The following is a 23392-nucleotide window of genomic DNA, read 5'->3' on the forward strand; positions in this document are numbered from 1 at the left end:
GGACACACAATATGAAGTCAGTCCATGTGTTTCTCTTCCGTCTGGCTATTCTTTTGCCACAGCACTCTAAAAAGTAATGCTCTCCTCTGGCTTTATTCTTCTTGGGCTTTTCAGTCAGGGAATGAGAAATGCAGTGTGGGATTTCTCTAAGGTACAATATGATACCATGTTAGGAAGTCGATTACCTAGAAAGTAGATGTATCCTCTTGGTGCTGCAAAAGCACACTTGTTTTTCTAAGCTCTCTGTTCTAATGACTAACAATGAACATAAAACAAGAATGTTTGAATATATGTTAGGAATAGGTTATCTTTTTTCATAGTCAGTGTTCAGTGAGGAGAAGTCTTTCTAGCAAGGCGGCAGATCTTTCATTTTTCTCAGGAAAGCACGGTCTCTGGTGTTTCATTCAAAAACCTGCTGCTGTGCTGCCTAAGTTAAGTCTAAATAAGGATTGTCTAAGCCCTGTGGCAAGTTCCTGAGGCTATTCCCTGAGGTCCCAAGGACTCCCACTGTCCTCCAGTTCAGCCTGCCCACTGGTGAGGTCTGTGCTCCTGCAATGCCCCTCTGAGGTCCACGCTGACCAGCACACCACGGTCACACGGAAAACCCAGCCCCAGCCTTCACCCGGAACAGCAGCGTCCTCCTTCCCCACTTGCAAGAGCACTGGACAGAAATGGCATTCACGGAGTTTTGTTAAAACAGACCAAAAAGCATAGGCTTTTCAATCCTGTGGCAAGTTAGTTTTAAACCCAAAGTGAGTTCCCAGAAGGTTCACGTATTTTCCCATTAAAATGAATACAGAGTCACAGAAACAGACTATATTTCACAACGGGTGGTTTAGATTCACGTTCAGTTTCACTCTGAGACCAACAGGATTAAGTTCTTTGTATTTTGAGGAAAGGTAAAGACAGAAGTTAAGCCACACAGGCAGATAGAAAGAAGAGGGAGGGAGCGTGGGGTGTGCAGGCCCAGCATGGGGGGTGGGGGACGGCCCATTGCTTCCCACACTGCTTCAGGTACTTGAGTGCAGGAGCAGCGGATGCTTGTGTCTTTCTACCTCATGCGAGCCATGTTGAGGTCGCTCATCTTGCCACATACTACCTTTTTTGCATCCGGGAAAGAAGGAACTGCCCCATTTTTGGGGACCTGATGGAGAGGGACATCAGGCATTAGAGAATTGAGGTGCTATATGCACTGCAGTCGGTGGGACAGACAATCTCGAGGTTGTTCTCAACAGTGGGCACCTGCTGGTCAGGGGCACCCATGCTCCTCCTGGCCCATCAATCAGCACCGACATGAGACACTTCAAGGGCCTTGGAAACATGGTGATTCCTAGGACAACAGGATGCTGTTCTGTAGTTCTAAACATGAAATATTTGGAGTCTAAACGAAAAAAGTATTTTTGAACTAAAAATATTAATAGATTGTGTTGACGATCATATAATGAGAAATATATGCTCCTAATTCTAACATTTCCTGTGACACCCCAGGAATGCACATGTATCATCTCTCTCTCACACACACACAGAGTCACAAACACACACACTCACATACTGATTCTTTAAATGTGAACTCAGTGATTCTGCTTTTGGATGTATAAATAAAATGTTTTACAGGAATTACCATGATCAAAGTTATGTCTCAGAAAAACACAGAAAGATTAAAAAACAAAACAGAACATAGTATAAGAATGTGCAGAATTTCCCTGCCACTGACAAAGGGGAGATGTATTGACTATAAATTCTTTTTTCATTTATTTTCCTTTTATTTTTAATTTTTACAGAGATGGGGTCTTGCTGTGTTGCCCAGCCTGGTCTCGAACACTTGGGCTCAGCGAGGATTACAGGAATGAGCCACTGCACCTGGCCCTGCGTTTCCTTATTTTCTTAGTTTTTGTTGCTCTGGCACCTGGGACCTCCCTGACTGGGGAGAGGCTGCCCCTCCCAGGTGAACCGATGTTAGAGATGGCAAAGGCCTTGCCCGGCAGCATGCCTCTCCTATGCAGAGCCGCCAATCCAGAATCTACACTCCCAACCACCCTCTCCAGCTGGCTCTTACTCTCCAAGAGGCAACATTCCTTTGCCCTAAGCACTTCAGGCCAGGTATCAGGCAGCCGGAGACAGGCCCTTTGCCCCTGAGCTGGCTGCAGTTATGCACACTAGCTGGGGTAGGGGCTGCTCCCCCTGCTCTGCCTTCCCATAGAAACCATCACAAAGGCTTTGGTCCGTGCTTCCCCTCACTCCTACCACCGCACGACCCGTGCCTCCCAATGTGGCCCTGCATGCTGTCCTTGGCCTCCTGTTTCCATCTTCATGACAGTAATTTCTGTGCTTGCGTGTCTTATGATACCTGATTAAAACGGATCCTGGGTACATTTTAAAACAAGTGGACAAAACTTTTCCTAAAGGGTGAGATAGAAATATTTCAGGCTTTGTGAGCCATGCAGTCTCAACTACTCACCTCTGTCTTTGCAGCACTAAAGCTGCCGAAGACTGCACATACATGAGTGAGCGTGGGGGAGTTCCAATAAAACTTTACTTAAAAAACAGGCCAGATTGGGCTGACAGGTCATTTTGTGGCCCCTGATTTAGAATATGAAATGTTCCATTTTGCGTTTTAGCACACTATGGTTTCAGGAAGAACTCAACTAAAGGAGACATAAATTCAATTCGGAAACTCTGTAATTCAATAGGAATCGATATGATTGCTCGCAAGCTTCAATTAATAGGATTATGCTGGGATAGAGTCCTATTTTTTTTTTCTTAAATGGTATCTAAGAAAAGTCAGATCACAGTATGTAACAGCTACACTTACTAGGCCCTGATTCTGCCAACCTCTCTGGTAGCAGACAGGAGGGTCCTTCTAGCCCCTGTACCAGGAGGATAAGATAATGGGTTGGCTTGTTTGCTGCCAGCTCAAAAGAGCAGGAACAGCCATGTGGTCACCTGTCTGGACTGCTGCTGCATGAAAGATACCAGGAGCCTTAACCGTGTGCTACAGTCAGGAAGGCCCTGAGAACAAGACCGAGCCAATGACTGGAAGAGGTGGTTCCTCTGGAGTCAGGTCTAATGGCAGAAATGAAACCGAATTTAAGAATAATCAACAAGAGGGGCAAGACAGTGCACAGCCTCAGTGTCCTGTCCTTACACCCACCTGGAGATCCCCAGGGGCAGGAGGTGGGAATGGGTGAGGCCGACGAAGAGGGCCTGGGGTAGGGCGTCTGGTCCTGCTTTTCCTCTCTCCAGCATGGCTCCAGCATGGCCTGCCTTCCCTATTATCCCCCAGCCCCAACCCTGTGCCAGCTGGAGAACGTCAGGTGGTGCTGGAGCACAGCTGGGTGGGGCACCAGTCACCACGAGCACCACTTCCCTCCTCCCCTAACATACCAGGGAGTTTGGCAGTTACAACAGAGCGGGGCAGTCCCTACAGGAAACAAGGACTTTCTAGATGAGAGGAGCTGGGAGCAGCCCTCAGGAGATAATCCAGCTGTGCGGAGGGGAACAGGCGGGGAACTTCTAGAAGCCAAATGACAACATCCAAGGCTCTCCAGCTTGAGGACCCTTCCCCGCCTCTCATCCAGAGGAGCACCCACCAGAGCCTGTGCTCCAGCACAAGTGAAGATGGATGATAACCGCACGCCCCAGGAGCTTCCAGGGAAACTGTTAAAGAAAGGCAACAAAGTACTGGCCAGGAGGACTAGATTAAAAAATGAGCCCAGTAAATATGTGCAAAGAGATAAAGAGAATATCAGAATGCAAATAATAATAATAATAATAACAAAGAATTAACTTGGTATGAAAAAAATGTTAATGAAACTAATAATGCATTCATGTGCAGAATAAATGGGGATGTGAAAACATCAGGTCAAGTGAATCTCTTAGAAGACATGAGGAACAAGCCGCAAGAACACGATGGAGGAAGGAGTGGAAAGTGTTCAAAGAAAATAATTTCAATCTAGAGTTTTTAATCTACTAAATGAAAATATAAGTATACTATGTAAACCTTTTTAGGCACTCAAGGCCTTAGAAGATTCACCATGCAAAATTCTTTTGGAAGTAGTCTTTGAGGAAGTTTTTTGTTTTTTGTTATTGCAAAAGAGAAATGAATACATGTGAATAAAGGAGTTAATTGTTATCTAAATAAGCAAAGGCAACAAAAAGTATCTAAATATGATTGAGAGCAAGTAGAGGCAGGACAGAACAACATAAAATCATATTAAAGGATGTATTTTGCAGGGGAAAATATAGTTAAGTTTTTAAAAATAATAGGAAGAAAACCAAAATATTGATTTTAGTAGAATAGCAGTAATTGCAATGTGAGTAAAAGTAGAATGTGTAACTTGCAAACCAGTAGAAAAATTCAATTAGATAGAGAAGATAGGACAGAAGGATGGACTGAATTAACTACTCAAAAGACAGAGATTCTTGGATTGGATAATAAAATAAAACCTAATAATAAGTTGTCTACAAGAATCACATTTAACATGAAAGGATAAGGAAAAGTTGAAATTATATCAGCAGAAAAAATGATATTTCTGGCAAATATGAACCAATAGAAAGCCAGGGTAGCTGTTTAATATCAACAAAAGCAGATTTCAAGATAAAAACTATTATATCAAATGGCTTGACAAAGAGACAGCCTATATATTGGTTAAAAAACATACTAGAGCAAGATAATCTAAAAAATTATGAATATACATATACCTAACAAGATAGCATCAAAACAAATACAGCAGAAAGGATGAAACTCAGAGAAGACATAGATAATATGTATTAAAATTTCTAACTCAATTATGGCTTTTCTAAACAACAGAATAAACAGTCAAGAATAATCCAAGATATAGATTCAAATATAGCTTGAATGATGGGCTGAGCTAATAGAAACAAAGACAGCATTCATTCTCAACAGTTCAGGAGAGTCTACCTAATGCAATAAAATAAAAAACTGAATTAATTGTATAAATATGAAGAAGAACACACAATTATTTCAGATGATACTACTGTATACTTAGATATCTAAGTGATTCTCTTAGGACAAACTATTAGAACTAATAAGAGAGTTTATGTAGCTCACTGGATAAAAGACAAATAAGTAAAAAATGAGTTTCTTTTTTCCATGCCTAAAATCTGAACAGAATCTGAATATGTGGAGAGGCATACATAATGTTCTTGGATAGAAGAACAATATTACAAATGCAAATTATTTTAAAATGAAATAAAATCTATTCCAATTCCACTCAGAATTATAATTTTAAGGTTTAGATGGCAAAATAAATATTCAAAAACAGCAAAAAAAAAAAAAAAAAAAAAAAAAAAAGGAAAGCATAGCAATAGAAGGGTTTGCTTAGCGGAGAGTGATACCCTGTGAAACCACTGAGTCCAGTGTAACAGGGTGGCAGCCGTGGGGTGGGCAGAACAAAGTATGGATATAGGTCCAGGTATGTTAAGAATTTAATATAAGGCAAGGCTGCCATTTTAGTTCAGTTCAGTGGGGAAATGTACTTGAATAACTCACTCTCAATCCAGAAGAAAGCAAAACCAGATTATTTGCTATTATAAAAATTTCAAATTGATGAAAAGACTCAAAGAACAAAATTTAAATCAAAATTTAAATTAAATATAAGTAATATATTTTTCAGGCGGGCGGTGTAGCTCATGACTGTAATCCCAGCACTTTGGAGGCTGAGGCAGGCGGATTCACAAGGTCTAGGAGATTCAAGACTATTCCTGGCTATACACATGTAAAACCTCCATCTCTTACTAAAATACAAAAAAATTAGCTGGGCTTGGTGGCAGGCACCGGTAGTCCCAGCCACTTGTGGAGGCTGAGGCAGGAAGATATGTGTGTGAACCTGCGCAGGCATGATGCTTGCAGTGAGCCGTATGATTGTGCCACTGCACTCCAGCCTGGGTGGACAGAGCCAAGACTCCATCTCAGAAAAAAAAAAAAAAAAAAAAAATATATATTTCAGTAACTCTATAGTCCTATAGTCCAAGAAACCTTCCAAAGTGAGAGAGAAAGCTCATCAGCCATGAGAGCAAGATACTGTAAACATTGTGTATGGGAAAACATTCTGAAAAGAAAGTCCTAAGGCAAGTGATACAGTGGGAAACACACACACACACACACACACACACACACACACATGAAATATATGTTTTAGTCTTTATTACAAAGAGAGCAACAAATTGATAAGAAAAGGCAAACTAATCAATAGAAAATGGACAACGTACATGAACAGCCAAGTTACAAAAGGGAAATCCAATGGCCTAACAAGCAAATGGCAAGATGAGAGTGTAAACAAGACACCATTTTCCACTCTTCAGAGTAGAAAAACAACATAAACACATTTGATGTAGTTTGGATATTTGTCTCCAAATCTCAAGTTGAAATGTGATCCCCAGTCTTGGCGGGGCGGCCTGGTAGGAGGTGTTTGGATTAGAAGCAGACCCCTCATGAATGACTTGGACCATCCCCTTGGTGATAAGTGAGCTCTTGCTCAGTTCACACGCAATCTGGTTGTTTAAAGGTGTGTGGCACCTCCCATCCACCACTCTCTCTCTCTTGCTCCAGCTCTGGCCATGTAAAGTGCCTGTTCCCTCTTTGGCCTCTGCCATGATTTTAAGCTTCCTGAGGTCTCCCCGGAAGCTGAGCAGATGCCAGCACCATGCTTCCTTTAAGCCTGCAGAACCATGAGCCAAATAAACCTCTTCTCTTTATAAATCACCCAGCCTCAGATATTTCTTTATAGCAATGCAAGAATGGACTAACATAGAAAATCAGTACCAAGGGGTACCTGAAAATGTGAAAGCAACTTAGGAAATGGGTAATGGGCAGAGGCTGGAAGTCTGGAGGGTTCAGAAGAAGACAGCAAGTGAGGGAAAGTTTGGAACTTCTTAGGGGTTGGTTAAATGGTTATGACCAAAATATGGATAATGAAATGGACAACAGAGTCAAGGCTGAGGAGGTCTCAGATGGATATGAATAAATTATTGGGGACTGGAGCAAATGTCACATGTTTTGCCTTAGCATAAGGGAGGAGACCACCCCTCATGTTGTCTTATGGCCAATTTCTGCCTCCAAAGAAAGAAAAAGTAAAAACTAAAAGGCAGAAATGAAATCCACAGGCAGACAGCCCAGCACCACACCCTGGGCCTGGTAGTTAGAGACTGATCCCTGAACTAATCGGTGATGTTATCTATAGATTACAGACGTTGTATAGAAAAGCACTGTGAACACCCCTGTCCTGTTTTGTTCCAATCTAATTATCGGTGCATGCAGCCCCCAGTCACGTACCCGCTGCTTGCTCAGTTGATCACAACCCTCTCATGCACACCCTGTTAGAGTTGTGAGCCCTTAAAAGGGATAGAAATTGCTCACTCAGGGAGCTCAGCTCTTGAGACGGGAGTCTTGCCGAAGCCCCCAGCCAAATAAACCCCTTCCTTCTTTAACTTGGTGTCTGAGGAGTTTTGTCTGCGGCTCGTCCTGCTCGTCCTGCTACAAGCAAAGAGCTCAGCTACATTCTGTTCATACCCTAAGGATCTGTGGAAGGTTGAACTTGATGATTTAGGGTATGGGGTAGAAGAAATTGATAAGCAGCAAAGTATTCAAGAAGTGGCATGGCTGCTTCTAACAGTCTGCATTCAGATGCTGGAGCAGAGAAATGAGTTGGAACTCATATTTAAGGGAAGCAGAATGTAAAAGGGAAGCAGAATGTAAATGTTTGAAAAATTTGCAGCCTAGCCATGTGGCAAAGAAAGAAAAAGCTTTTTCAGAAGAATTGGAGCAGGCTGAGGAGCAACTACTTGCTAGAGATATTTGTATAATAAAAAGGGAGTTAGGTGAGTGCTAATACCCAAGACAATGGAGAAAAGGCCCTAAGGCATTTCAGAGACCTTCACAGCAGCCCCTCTCATCAAAGGCCTAGAGGCCTAGTTGGAAAGAATGGTTTCAGGGGCCAGGCCCAGGGCCCTGCTACCTTGTGCAGCTTTGGGACACTGCTCCCTACATCCTGGCTGCTCCAGCTCCAGCCTTGGCTCAAAAGGTCCCAGATACAGTTCGGGCTGCTGCTTCAGAGGGTGTAAGCCATAAGCCTTGGTGACTTTCACATGGTGTTAAAAACCTGTAGACATGTAGAATGCAAGAGCGAATGAGGTTTGGCAACCTCTGCCTAGATTTCAGAGGATGTATGGAAAAGCCTGGGTGTCCAGGTAGAAGTCTGCAGCAGGGGCACAGCCCTCACAGACAACCTCACTAGGGCAGTGCCAAGGGGAAACGTGAGGCGGAAGACCCTACACAGAGTCCTCATGGGGGCACTGCCTAGTAGAGCCGTGAGAAGGGGGCCACCACCTTCCAGACTCCAGAATGGTAGATCTACCGGTGGCTTGCACCCTGCACCTGGAAAAGCTGCAAGCAGAGAGCAGCAGTGGGGGCTGAACTCTGGAAAGCCACAGGGGCAGAGCTGCCCAAGGTCTTGGGAGTCCACCTCTTGCACTGGTGTGCCTTGGATGTGAGATACGGAGTCAAAGGAGATTATTTTGGAGCTTTAAGGTTTAATGATTGTTCTGCTGGGTTTTGAACCTGTGTGGGGCCTGGAGCCCCTTTCTTTTGGCCAATGTCTCCCTTTTGGAATGTGAATGTTTACCCAATGTCTAGACCCCATTGTATCTTGGGAGTGAATAACTTGTTTTTGATTTTACAGGCTCACAGGTGGAAGGGACTTGCCTTGACTCAGACGAGAGTTTGGACTTTTGAGTTAATGCTGGAACAAGTCAAGACTTTGGGGGACTGCTGGGAAGGCATGCTTGTATTTTGCAATGAGAAGGACATGAGATTTGTGAGGGCCCAGGAGTGGAATGATATAGTCTGGATATTTGTCACCACCCAAATCTCATATTGAAATGTAATCCGCCATCTTGGAGGTGAGGCCTAGTGTGAGGTGTTTGGATCATGGGTGGGGGGAGATCCTTCATGAATTGCTTGGGCCATCCTCTTGGTGATAAGTGAGCTCTCACTCTGAGTTCACATGAGATCTGATCATTTAAAAGTATGCAGCACCTCTGCCTTCCAACTCACTCTCTCTTGCTCCTACTCTGGCCATGTGAAGTGTCTGTTCCCTTTGCCTTCTGCATGATTGTAAGCTTCCTGAGGCCTCCCCAGAAGCTGAGCAGATGCCAGTACCATACTTCCTGTAAAGCCTGAAGAACCATGAGCCAATAAATCCTCTTTTTAAAATAAATTACCCAACTTTAGGTATTTCTTTATAGCAGTGCAAGAATGGCCAAACACACCATACATTGTAATATCCAGTGCTGGCAAGAATGAAGGGAAACACTCGCTTTCACACATGGTGAGTAGAAATATGTTAGGAAAGAAGTCCTAAAATTATTCAGCTAGAAACACACATGTGTTGGCACAGCAAATCCATTCTGGGAATGCAAACCTATAGAAACAAAAGCACCAGTATGTAAGATTACAGGTATAAAGATGTTTCTTTCAGCATTGCTTGCAGTGGCAATTAACAAATAATAACAACGACAAAAACCCAAGCAAAAACAGAATCACCAGGAATACAGCAGCGATCTAAAAATTAACACATTATAGAGTAAAATGTAGCTATTAAGAGATTATGTTCATCATCTCCTGCTCAGTGAAACAAGCACTTTGCAGTGTGCGGTGCATTTGACTCTGATGTGTCTGATTTTGAACAAGATAGCAAGAGGGGCAGGAGGAGACCACCAGGATGTTATCAGTCGTCATTACACTGATGAGATCTGGGAGGTGTGCAGGAGAATGTTCTTAAGTGTTCCTCATATATCTCAGTATTGTTTCCTTTATTATAATAAGCATGTCTTACTTTCATAATGAAGAAAAAGGATAGAGAAAAAAGATGGAGCGCATGGGGCAAGAAACGTGGCGCTGAACAGACGTGGAGACTGTTACTTTGGAAATAAGTAAAAGAACTAGAGATGTTTGGTCTGAAAAAACCAGGACTCCAGGAGGAATGCTGGCTTTTACTCACTTATTGGGCTTTTGGGGTCCTAGAAAATCAGACTCATTTTTCTGCTTTTCTGAGGTAGAGGCTGGAGCCATGGATAGAAGCAACAAAGGACATTTCGGCATAGTGTGAGGAAGAAGGCACTGAGAGTCCAATTTGTCTGCACCTGGGAGGTGATGACCCCACCATTCTTTGTACCACCCAACCCACCTGCGAGCTGCGGTGCACTGGCCTGGGCAGCTGTGCCCAGGCTCAGTCCCTCAGCGGTACCTTGGGCAATGTCGTCCTGCCTCTGCAGGCAGGGCCGCTCCACCTTGTGCCCGGGCTGTGGCTCTCGCTCTGGCTGCTTGGGACCCCTCCCTTCGTTGAACACATGCGGCAGATTGGCTGTGTGCACCTGGCGGAGCTGCTCATAGTCGCTCAGAGCGGCTGTCAGGTCCCAGTTTTTGCCTGTGGACAAGAAGTGACAAGAGGTGACAATACGAATGCATGAATAATGGTCTCATCATAGAGAAGAACCGTGACAAGAAGGGTTTCCCATGAGGACATAAACTAATGAATTTTCTACCAGTAGTTCTCATTTTTCAAAGGGGAAAATGGCCCTCTGCATGACTCTAAAAGTAGAATTTCATACCCATAAGTGACGTCCATCTAAAATATGTGACTATACACAGTCTCAGAGCCTTTAGGTTTAAACACACACACACACACACACACACACCCCTAAACATTGCACTCCTGATTATCACATCCGCCTGTGAAAATCAAGTTGTAGAGCTTACTCTCTGAGGGGAACAAAGCGTCAATTAAAGAAACATGAATTGAAATAATTCTCAATGTTTCTTTGGGCTTTTGCTCAGAGTTTTACTTTTTAAGCTTACTATGAGAGAAGCAGAAGCTTGGGAGGGATTCTCTTGTTAGTGAGTGTTGGTAGGAGATAGGCTTCCAAGCTCAAGCCCTGCACCGGGTGCGATGCCAGGCTGCACAGGTGTGCCCTGCGTGGGTACACACCAGGGCTCCCACCCCGACACGGGGTGCCGGACTAGCACTTCATAGCACTAGGCGCAGCTACACTGGGGAGTTGGAGGCAGCATGGGCACTCTGATTCCCGACTCTGAGAGTCGGTGGACTTGTAACAGCAGGAAGGAGTGTCACACACTGCATCTGATTCAGTTAGGCATCGTCCTATAGCACGACTGGGCAACTATAGTCAACAATATTGTATATTTCAACATAACCAGAAGCGTAGATTTGGAATGTTCCCAACACAAAGAAATGATGCATGTTTGAGTTGATGGATATCCTGATTAGCCAGATTTGATCACTACACACTATATGCTTATATCAAAATATCACATCGGCCCCGTCAATAGGTACAACTATTATGTATCCATAAAATTAAAATTAAAAAAATTTTAAAAGAAATTAAAGAATTAAAAGTTAGCCTTAATTTTAAGGAGCAAAAATAAAATAAAATAAAATAAGCTCCCCTCTCATCTTTTCCATTTTAAGTTACTGGGAACCCCAACAGATGTCACATCAAGTAAGGATGAGAAGGAAAGGCGCAGAGGCCCATGGTGAAGCCTGAGGCTGGAAGAGTGGGGCAGCCACAGGATACATGTCCCTGATGCCGGGATACTCACTTCCGGGAAGGAATGCAACCCAGAAGAATAGTCAAGAACACAGGTTCTAGAACCTGGTTTTGAGCCCTGGTTCCACCTTCTAACTAATTCTCTGGTGGTGAATATATCATTTCATCACCTAAGGCCTTGCATTCCTTCCTGTACAACTAGGATAACACAATCCATCTAATGAGAACTCTTATGAGGGTTAAATGAGAAAAGGAGATAGTGTTTGTAAAGTTCTTCCTTTATGGAAAGTGCTTAATAGATGGTAGTTACCATTATTCTCATTAATTATAGGTTTTTGTTTTATGTTTAACTTCTAGCACTCAGAGTTAAAAGCCAGTGAGTAAGTGATGGAGCTGAGATTCAAATACAGATCTGCCTTGATGCAAACCTTAGCTTTTGACGTTATCGTTCCCTTGAACCTGACCCAGCTTTGGGCATCACGGCTCCTGGTTGCTGACACACCTCCTTCTCTACGTTGCCCACCTACCATGACCCTTCATAACCAGAGTTTACCCTTTTCACCCGGATCCCCACTCTCCATCCCCACCTTGCTAATGCATTCAACTGCTGGGTTCTACTCTCTTCTGCACAGATTTACCTATACTCTGTGAGGTTCTCATTCGACTGTTACTAACGCCATGTCCCAAACACACCGCGGCCGTAAAATCCATGGAGGGCACTAGAGGCCTAATTCTAACATGGATATTTTCATACTTCCTCTTCTCCTGCACCCTGGGATGCTCTACGATCCCTTCACTGGTTCCTTTGCCTCTTCCTGCCCTTAAAACACATGGATTCCCCTAATTTTTCTTCTTGCTCTTCTTTACTCTTAATTTATATTCTCCTTTGAAGATTAAGTCCATCTCTATGAGAATAAGCTTAATTCTAGTTACAACTTACATCCTAAGTTTTAAAGCCAAATATCTTGACTATGGCAGATATTAGCTGACTATCCAGTTTCTATTCTCCTCATCTAATTCTATATGCTCAGAATTCTAATTTATTTTGGATAGCAATACACGCAGCTCAAAATATTCCTTTTCTCCTGCAGATCTTCAAAATATGTTCCTGATGTCCTATCTTTCTGTATTTGCTTACTCTGTTCCTTCTTCCTGGAATAGTTCCTCCAAGCAGCAAGACAGTATAACTGTATGGAAGAAGACCTTAACCAAAAGAATTCAAAGACTGAGGAAGTTGCCTGTGAAGTTTTTCTTTCAGAATGCCTCAATTTCTGATTATCACCAAACAGCAAGTTATTGGATTACTAGCAGGCACAGGTTTCATGGTAAGAACTACAACCTCTAGTACAGTTTACTGCTGAAAATGTTTACGCCTTAAACTTCTAAATCATTTGATTTTTTTTTTCATTGTCTTAAGAGGCAGTGGATTTCAAGTTAAATTTAACATATGTATTTTGGCACTCAGAGAGGGATGAGCTGCTTTAACTTAGTACAAAACTATCATAGCTCTGAAGAAAAACTATAAATCAGATATACATGAACTCACAAGAGGAGGTGAAACAGAAACTGACTAAACTCAGGGGGAAAAGGAGTCAAATTGTTTTAGGAATGAAGTTAAACTATAAGGGAGAAAAGAGAAAACAGACTACAGATTGCAGAGCAAGAATGAATGATAAATATGAAAAATAAGTAGACAAAACAGAAATAAAGAAACACAGGGTTAAAGAAAAATGTTAGATATACAGTACGTAAAAAAAAAATCCAACATACTCATAATTGGAGCCCCAAATAAGAAATCTAAAATAATGGAAAAGGAAAAAAAAGAATTTAAAGATTTTAATTAAAAAAACAAACTTTTGAAATATTTGTTTTACATATTTAAAGGTCATACTGTATAAGGAAACTGTTCTAGTATAGTCAATGCCAACATATATCCTTTAAAAATTATCCTCTTTTAAAGATAAAGATAATTTTTTAAATATGTAAGCAAAAAAGAAAGAAAATCAGGTTGGCAATATACTTCTTGGCAGGAACATTCAATGACAAAAGACAATAGGGCCATATCTACAAGATACTTAAGGAAAGAAAGCAATATGAGCTAAGAAGGTTTTATGTACATCCAGTCTACTCTTTTCTGTATAAAGGCTGTAGACAAACCATTTAAAACATGAATAGTTCAGAAAACATTTCTCAAATGGACATTTTTTGAGAAAACTACTAGAGGATGAACTCCAGCCAATCAAGAGATGAATAAGAGTTTGGCAAAGGAGCAGTCAGGCAGCAGTAAGTTTTCTTAACTGCACATCTAAGGAAAAGCAAAGGTAGAGATACAAGTGATGAAGAATATCAATATTGTATCAAAATGAAAATGACATAATCAACAAAAATGGTCGAATTTAGAAAGCAGAATAAATTTGCAATGCCTCAGCTGTTATACATGAGACTGCAAAGATAATGTTTACAGTTGACGGGTCAGGCCAGGTGCAGTATTGCATACTTTTGGGAGGCCAAAGTGGGCAGATCACTTGAGGCCAGGAGTTTGAGACTAGCCTGGCCAACATGGCGAAACCCTGTCTCTACTAAAAATACGAAAATTACCTGGGCATGGTGGGACACGCCTGTAGTCCCAGCTGCTCAGAAGGCTGACGCACAAGACTTGCTTGAACCTGGGAGGTCGAGGTTGCAGTGAGCTAAGATTGCACCACTGCACTCCAGCCTGGGCGACAGAGTGAAACTGCCTCAAAAATAACAACAACAACAAAAACACAAAAAAAACTACAGTTGACAGGTCAAATATGTACACGCAAGCATATTTACTAGTAGAAGGGCAAATAATAAGAACAGACAAAAGATATACTGCTGGTTACATTAGATGGTAGAAGAGAGAGGGGAGAATGAAGGAAGAAGATAGAAGCTTGTTTTATTGAGGCATATAGGGAATAAACTGATATTGTCTAAAGAAAAAGGGATAGAGGATATTACATAAAGGCAAACTTACGTAACCACTAGTTATAAACATAATTATAAGTAGTTATAGTTGTTATACCAGTGGTTAAAAAAGTAACCATTAACGTAATTTTTTAAATATCAGGCAAGATATTCTAAAATAAAAAGCTAAGATAGCGTAGTGAAAGACATTTAAAATATTTATACAGAAAAAGAGAAACTATGACAGAACTAAAACCAACCATATCTGTCATAGCAATACATTTAAGTAGGCTTCACACAACTATTTAAAGAAAAGGATTTTTACATTATCTCTAAAAAGAAAGATGAATCATTTGCTGTACATAAGAGACACACCTAGAGCAAAGTGATTTAGAAAGGTCACAACTAAAACAGATAGAGAGTAGTTTATCAGGTATACAAGACAAAGACAAAACAACAGTAACAACAAAACTGAGGTTATGATCTTGTATCAAACAAGGTAGAATTCAGGCCAAAAAGCATTAAGTAAGATGAGGAAAACCGCCTTACAAGGCAAAAGAGTTCAATTGGCAATGAAGTGTATTAATCGTGTTTTTTATTCTTTGTATTTTACGACGCTTTGACATCGTGGGGCCTTTGTGACCTGGGAGAGGCTGCACCTCCTTGGGCTAGCAAATTCCTAGAGATAACAAACTACTCTTCTGCAAGCCTGCCTTTCATATACAAACCCATTAATCCAAAGCCCAGACTCCTCAACCACAGCCTTTCCTACACTTCCAGGCCGATATTCCCCTCCTCTAATCAGCCCAGGGCCAGGTACCAGATAACTCAGAACGGCCCCTCCACCTTGGGCCTGCTGGAATTATTCAGACGAGCCAACCCTCAACCAGCTTAGCCTGCTTGCCGTGCCCTGCCCAATCCTTCCCATGGAAACTGCAATAAAGGCTCTTGCTCTGGTTTTTCTCCTGCTCCCTCTGCCTCCTGACTATGAAACAGAAACAGATTAAACTCAGGGGCAAAAAGGAGTCAAATTGTTTTAGAAATGAAGTTAAAGTATAAGGGAGAAAAGAGAAAACACACTACAGGTAGCATAGTAAGAATGATAAAAACGAAAAATAAGTCAAGTAGCCAACATAGAACAGAAATAAAGAAACAGGGCTTCCGCATGTGGCTCTGTGTGTTGTGTCATGCACCCTGCTTCCAGGGAATTGTGAGGAACAAGCTTCTTCCTTTATAATAATAATTTCCATATCTGCACACCTGATTAAAACAAATCCAAAGTACATAAGGAAACAGAAGATATAAGAGGTATGAATATCTGCATAGTAAATTAGAAGGCAGAAACTTTATACGGCGGAAACTACCATGAAGCGCTAAGATCAGCACACTGACATACACAATGACCTAGAGCGCACCATAAATAGCAGGAGTGACTACAACATGGTAACAAACAGCCTCCAAATCCTAGAGGTTATTACAACACAGGTTTACTTTTTACTTGTTCCATACATCCACCATGGGTTGACTGAGCTCTGTGACATACCTTGTCATTCCAGGATTCAGGCTCATAGAGCAGCCACTCTATGCCTATGACTGTGGAATAAGGATAAAAAGCCAGGAGCATCTCCCATCAACAATCAAACATTCTAGTCCAGAGGTGATATCTCACCTGCTACAATCCATGGCAAGAACTAGCCACAGGCTCCCATCCAAACATTGGGCCCAGGAACTACATCCTCCCACGTGCCCACAAGCGGGAGTCAGAGAGCTGGATATAGTCTGTGAAGAGCATTAGTGCTTAATACACTGGATGTAAAATTAACACACATAAATAAATAGCCTTTAACTGTGAAGAAAAAGATGTTAGAAGACATAATGGAAGAATATTCCATACACAATTGCAACTAAAATGATAAAGTAGTGAGGGATATATTTAAAAGAAATATACACAACATGAAAGGAAAATAAAACTCAAGACCCCAAAATCACTAAGCCAAAGGGTGTCAGGCAAACCTGCCTCCCATTTTATTTCTAAATAAGAGAGCTACAAAGATAAAAAACACTACATACCTCCCTCACAATTTGCTCACAAGGAAATTCCTTATGGGCTTCAAGATCTTCCTTTAGGGCCTCAGAGCCCTAAAACAGTTCTGTTGCATTTTACCCTGGCAATATAAATTGATAGCTTATCTCCACCGGTATGGGACAAAGGACAGGCAGAACTCTTAAGTTCTGTCTTAGAGTTCTAAGTCATCTTAGAGATACTTAAGTCATCTCTCTGCTCACCTAAGACAAATGCGTATCTGGTTGCTTCCTCTGCCCTATTGTTTATGTAAAAATTCAGATTTACTGAGTCAGACTAAAGCATAAGTGACTATTCCTCTACCTGCCTCTCTCATGTAAATTGCGTATTTAGTGAAAGGCTGATCAAAGACCCAAAAGAAAGCAAACTTTTGATTCTTATCTACCCATGACCTGGAAGCTCCCACTTCAAGTTGTCCCACCTTCCCAGACCAAACAAATGTACCCCTTACACATATTGATTGATGCCTCATGTCTCCCTAAAGTGTATAAAACCACACTGTGCCCTGACCACCTTGGGCACATGTGCTCAGGATCTCCTGAGGGCTATGTCATGAATCACTGGTCACTCATATTTGGCTCAGAATAAATCTCTTCAAATGTCTTACAGAGCTTGAATCTTTTTGTCAACAACAACATAAATGTGGAAAACTTGTAATATTCCTCAAGAGCATACAAGTTAAACTGTGCATACCATACACTGAAAATCCTAATCCCCACCAACTAACCAAATGAACCCGCTCTGGGCCCAGGGGACCCCAGAGACACCTGAAAAACTGAATTCCTGGACACAACTGACCAGCATTAATGTTAAAGTACAGATCCTAAGACTGACCAAACAGACTGTGTGGCAATGAGATACCAAATTCCAACCTGACTCTGGGACAGCATCACATGACAGATAATAGACCCTGAATGAAATCAAATATATTTTACTCCAAAATATATTTCTTTGACATATTTTAAAATGGCTCTGCAAAGCTATCTTTGTGGGAGAAATTTGCATCTGTAGAGAATCTCCATTAACGCAGTTAGCACTTTCCTGGTTGCAGGAAAGATTAACCAAGAGTCTGACACATTGCAAGGTCTGAAAAGAGACATTTACGATGTATTCTCTCTGAAGGCTGCTAGCTGGAGGCTGCCTCTACATAACAAGAATGTTGGCTTCCACAATCCCTTTATCTTAACTCAAGCATTTCTTTCTACTGACTTCAAATCTTTAGGCAAAGCTTAACTCTTTCAACCAACTGCCAATTGGAAAATCTCTCTGAATCCACCTATGACCTGTGACCATCCCCACTCCTTGCCTTTCTAAGCATCTTTGAGATGTTCCACCTTTTAAGGCCGAACCAATGTATACCTTACATGTATGGATCCATGTCTCTGCTTGTAACTTCTGTCTCCCTAAAATGTATAAAACAAAACTGTAACCTCATCACCTTGGGCACTTGTTCTCAGGACCTCTTCAGACTATTCCCCACGTCATGGTCATTCATACTGGCTCAGAATAAACCTTTTAAAATATTTTACAGAATTTGTTTTTTCCATCAACAATACTATGTTCCTAGTTTAGGAGACTTAATGTTGTAATTTATTCCTCTAACTTACACATATGATTTGATTCCTGTAAAAACAAAACAAAACAAAAAACAGAAGCAGCTTTTGTTTTCCTTCCTTGGAATCAGACAAGCTGATTTTAAATTCACATAAAAAAATAAGCAAGAATAACCAGAGAAACTCTGAAAAGTAAGTACAAAGAGGAGGAAGGAGCACTCTGAGACACTGGCAGGAACTCTACCGCCTCAATGACTGGTTTGTGATCAGACTCAACAATGGAACATAATGGTGTAAACCAAAAATAAAATTCGAAGGCCCCCCGACAACCATCTAAATAGGCTCCCTCCTGGGCCAGGGCACCCTAAAATTTAACCGGAAAGACTGGTGAAGGCCAGGGTGGGAAGTAGGGGTCAGACAGGCCTCATTATGCCCTCCTCCTTTTTGGAATGCAGGAAAAGCCAACCAGCATTTAACATCCAGCATTTAACATTTAAACATCCATGTTTAACATCTAGCATTTAAAAGCTGACCAGCATTTAACACCCACATTTAACACCCAGCATTTAACATCTAATTGGACTTAAGTCTGATAAGAAACATTTAAAATCTATTCTCTCTGAAGCCTGCCACCTGAAGGCTTCATCTGCATAATAAAACTTTGGTCTCAACAACCTCTTTATCACAACCCAGACATTCCTTTCTATCGATAACTCTTTCAACCAACTGCCAATTAGAAAAATTTTAAATCTACCTATAATCTGGAAGCCCCCACTTTGCACTGTTTCACCTTTCCAGACCAAACAATGTCCTTTTTCTTTCTTTCTTTCTTTTTTTTTTTTTTTTTGAGACAAAGTCTCACTTTGTCACCCAGGCTGGCGTGCAGTGGTGCACTTTCGGCTCACTGCAACCTCTGCCTCCCAGGTTCAAGCAATTCTCCTGCCTCAGCCACCCAAGTAGCTGGGACTACAGGCTCTTGCCACCATGCCCAGCTAATTTTTGTATTTTTAGTAGAGGCAGGGTTTCCCCATGTTGGCCAGGCTGGTCTCAAACTCCTCACCTCAGGTGATCCGCTGCCTTGGCCTCCCAAAGCACTGGGATTACAGCCATGAGCTACTATGCCTGGCCCCAATGTACATCTTAAATGTATTTGACTGATGTCTCCTGTCTCCCTAAGATGTATAAAACCAAGCTGTGCCCCAACCACCTTGGGCACATGTTATTAGGATCTCCTGAGGCCTGTGTCCTTGGCCATGGTCACTCATATTTGGCTCCAAATGTCTCTCCAAATATTTTACAGAGTTTGACTCTTTTCGTTGACAATGAAAAGCCCCAAAGAGAATCAAATACACACAAAATGTTAAAAGACAGTTGTCACCTTGGGAAAATGTTGGCAACTCATAGAAACCTACAGGGGGTTTATATCTGAAGAAGGTCAGGTCCTGGAAAAATCTGAGGAAAAAACGTGAGGCAGGAAGTCTGTCAGGGGATTGGGCAGAAAAAGCAGCAGGCTCACAGTGCAGGTGCAGTATATTGCAACAAATACTGTAATAAAAAATATTTTTTTCTTTAAGTCAGGAAAGTTCACCTTTTCACCTAAATGAAACACATTATGGCTTCTTTTTGTCTTATCCAAAATGCCAGTATCACTATTCTTGTACTTTGGGGCCACTATTAAGTAAAAGAAGGGTTACTTGAACACAGGTACTGTGATGCCAGGATAGCTGATCTGATAACTGAGATGGCCACTTAGTGATGAATGGGTGGGTGACATGTACAGCCTGAACCCACTGGACAAAGGAATGATTCACATCAGGGTGAGATTTCATCATGCTACTTAGAATGGTGCATGATTTAAAACTTATGATTTCTGGAATTTTCCATTTAATATTTTCAGATCGTGGTTGACTGTAGGTAAAACTGAAGCCTTTAAAAGTGAAACCGTGCATAAGGAGGGCTATTGTATGTATGTGCCTGTGTGTATGTATATATGTATATATGCACATGTATACACATGCACACATGCACACACATATAATAGCTCCCCTAATCCACAGTTTCAATACATATATACTCTCTCTACATATAGTATATATGTGTACTCATACACACTATATATAGTATGTGTGTGAGTGCATGTGTATGTATCTGTACCACATAATCCACTGTTTTGTGAGTTTTCCATTACTTGGAGCCCAACGCATTCCTAAATAATGTAGGGAAAAATACAGGAGAACAAACAATGGCAGGGGGAACTATGTGCTAGGTAGAAGTATAGATTCCACCAGGATATCTAGGAAAGAACCACCATCATTTGGGATCCAAGGGGCTCCCTGGGGGAAGTGTCATTTTTTGTCTGAGATCAAAAAGAAGCATAAAAGTTGTCTTGGCAAAGAAGCCAGGAGGGTGAGCAGGGAGAGGGGTGTTACTGGACAGAAAGTTGCATCTGGATAAACCTGGAAGTAGAATGGGCAAGCACATTCAAGGTACTGAGGTCATTAAGTGTGGATGAAGTGGACAGCAGCAGGAGGAGAGGTCTGCTTAGGATGATGGTAGCAGGATAGTAGGGAAGATGAGATGTCAGGAGAGAGATGCCCTGCAGGAATTGTACAGTGGGGTTTAGATTTGACCTCAAAGGCAAAGATGAGCCACTGAGGTGTTTTCAATAGGAGTGAAACTTGATGAGATTTTTAATCTAGAAAATAAAGTATTTGCATTTAAGAAAAATTACTCTGGTTGCATAGCAGAGACTGCATTTGCATTTGCACAATACTGGGGCAAAATGAACGTTAGGAGGACACCTGTATTAGTCTTGTCTCATGCTGCCAGTAAAGACATACCCAAGGCTAATTTATAAAGGAAAGAGGTTTAACTGATTCACAGTTACACATGGCTAGGGAGGCCTGACAATCAAGGTAGAAGGTGAATGAGGGGTAAAGTCATGTCTTACATGGTGGCAGGCAAGAGCTTGTACAGGAGAACTCACATTTATATAACCATCAGATCTTGTGAGACTTATTTACTACCATGAGAACAGTATGGGGGAAACTGTACCCATGATTCAACTATCTCTACCTGACTCTGCCCTTAACACGTGGGGATTATTACAATTCAAGGTGAGATTTGGGTGAGGACACAGCCAAACCATATCATTCCGCCCTGGCCCCTCCCAAATCTCATATCCTCACATTTCAAAAACTATCATCCCTTCCCAACAGTTCCCTAAAGTCTTAACTCATTTTAGCATTAACTCAAAAGTCCACAGTCCAAAGTCTCAAAACAAGGCAAGTCCCTTCCACCTATGAGCCTGTAAAATCAATAGCAAGTTAGTTACTTCCTAGATACAATGGGGGTACATGCAATGGGTAAATACTTGGCCAAAAGAAAGGGGCTACAGGCCCCATGCAAGTTCAAAATCTAGCAGGTCAGTCAAATCTTAAAGCTCCAACATGATCTCCTTTGACTCCATGTCTCACATCCAGGTCACGCTGATGCAAGAGGTGGTCTTGGGCAGCTCCACCCTGTGGCTTTGCAGGGTACAGCCCTCCTGCTAGTTGCTTTCACAGGCTGGCACTGAGTGTCTGCAGCTTTTCCAGGTGCACAGTGCAAGCTGTTGGTGGATCTATCATTCTGGGGTCTGGAGGATGGTGGCCCTCTTTTCACAGCTCCACTGGGCAGGGCCCCAGTAGGGACTCTGTGTGGGGGCTCCCATCCCACATTTCCCTTCCGCACTGCACTAGCAGAGGTTCTCCACGAGGGCTCTGCCCCTGCAGTAAACTTTTGCCTGGACACCCATGCATTTCCATACATCCTCTGAATTCTAGGTGGAGGTTCCCAAACCTCACTTCTTGACTTCTATGCACCTGCAGGCTTAACACCATGTGGAAGTTGCCACGGCTTGGGACTTGCACCCTCTGAAGCAGTGGCCTGAGCTCTTCATTGGCCCTTTTTAGCCATGGCTTGGATTTGAGACTGCACAGAGCAGCAAGACCCTGGGCCTGGCCCTTAAAACCATTTTTTTCTCTTAGGCCTCCAGGCCTGCTGTGATGGGAGGGGCTACTGTGAAGACCTCTGACATGCCTGGAGACATTTTCCCCCCTCGTCTTGGCGATTAAAATTTGACTCCTCGTTACTTATAGAAATTTCTGCAGCTGGCTTGAATTTCTCCCCAGATAATGGGTTTTTCTTTTCTACTGCATTATCAGACTGCAAATTTTCCAAACTTTTATGCTCTGCTTCCCTTTTCAACATAAGCTCCTACTCCAAACCATATCTTTGTCACAGTGGAAAACGGTCACAGACATGTCGGCCAGAGTCTGCAAGGTGCAGTGTTCAAGATCATGATGGTCTGCCTATTTCTCTCTGGTTTGGTGATTTATCTATTGGAGTACAGAAATCCTGTGCGCCCTCTCCCTTCCTTGTCATACGCCATAAGACCTATCGATGAGGAGAAATGAAGTTCTCAATTCAGTCTCTAAGCTATAGTTTATCAGAAACGGGTTGTGAGAGATCTAGATGGCGAATGAACAAAACTCAAGATGGGTTTGGTGACTTATCGGACGTTGTGCCTCCCCTCGTTGGTGAGAAGCGTGCACATTTCCAGTGGTGTCAAGAAGAGGAGAATCAGCAGGGCGCGATGTTACCGCTGTTGCTTGCTGGTTAGATACGGGTCAAAGGATACGGATGGATGAGGATTTGACAAAAGGGGTGGATGGTGCCAGAGAGCCTGTGCTCAACCTCTCCCCTCCCTTCATTCTCCTCTGCATAATTTGGGAACAGCCTGGAATGGCACTTCCCAGAACTGCTTTCCAGACAAGCTCCAGGTTCTCAAACGAGAAACATTCATGTGAGGCTTGGAAGGCAGCAGGGGAAGTCTTCGAACACCAAGGTTAGCTGTGAGCAGAAACAGACTACTTCTGGCCCAGCTCCGGGGAATCCCATCCTCAGCAGCCCAGATGGTGACAGTGGCTCTGCCTGTGAGTCATGCTGCGCCCAGGAGAGCCTGTGTGGGTGAGCTGCTTCGGTGCTCTGGGGCAGTAGGCTGTGACAGCACAGAGCGTCCCCACCGGCATCCCCGGGATTGAGCTTGACCTTTCAGTCACGTGTTTCTATCTGTGGCTTCCCTGCCCTTCACTCCCACCCTTCCAGCTGGGGCGCAAGCCTCTAAGTAGTGGTCTGAAAATCCTTCTCACTTGCAACCTCCAGATTCTTAGATTCTTTTTTTTTTTTTTTTTTTTTTTTT

At 42.4% G+C, this 23392-nt stretch overlaps 1 protein-coding gene across 1 annotated transcript in view; it reads right to left on the reverse strand.

Moving 5' to 3' along the window:
- The window catches only part of OTUD7A (OTU deubiquitinase 7A), a 185362-nt gene that overhangs the window by 63344 nt on the left and 98626 nt on the right, over nucleotides 1-23392 (reverse strand). The window contains exon 4 of the mRNA XM_017875400.1: nucleotides 10266-10445. Within this exon, the coding sequence (XP_017730889.1) occupies nucleotides 10266-10445 (180 nt within the window). The remainder of the gene's footprint in view (nucleotides 1-10265; nucleotides 10446-23392) is intronic.

Source organism: Rhinopithecus bieti, unplaced genomic scaffold, assembly GCF_001698545.2.
Source record: "Rhinopithecus bieti isolate Rb0 unplaced genomic scaffold, ASM169854v2 scaffold_9876, whole genome shotgun sequence".
NCBI classification, from domain to species: Eukaryota; Metazoa; Chordata; class Mammalia; order Primates; family Cercopithecidae; genus Rhinopithecus; species Rhinopithecus bieti.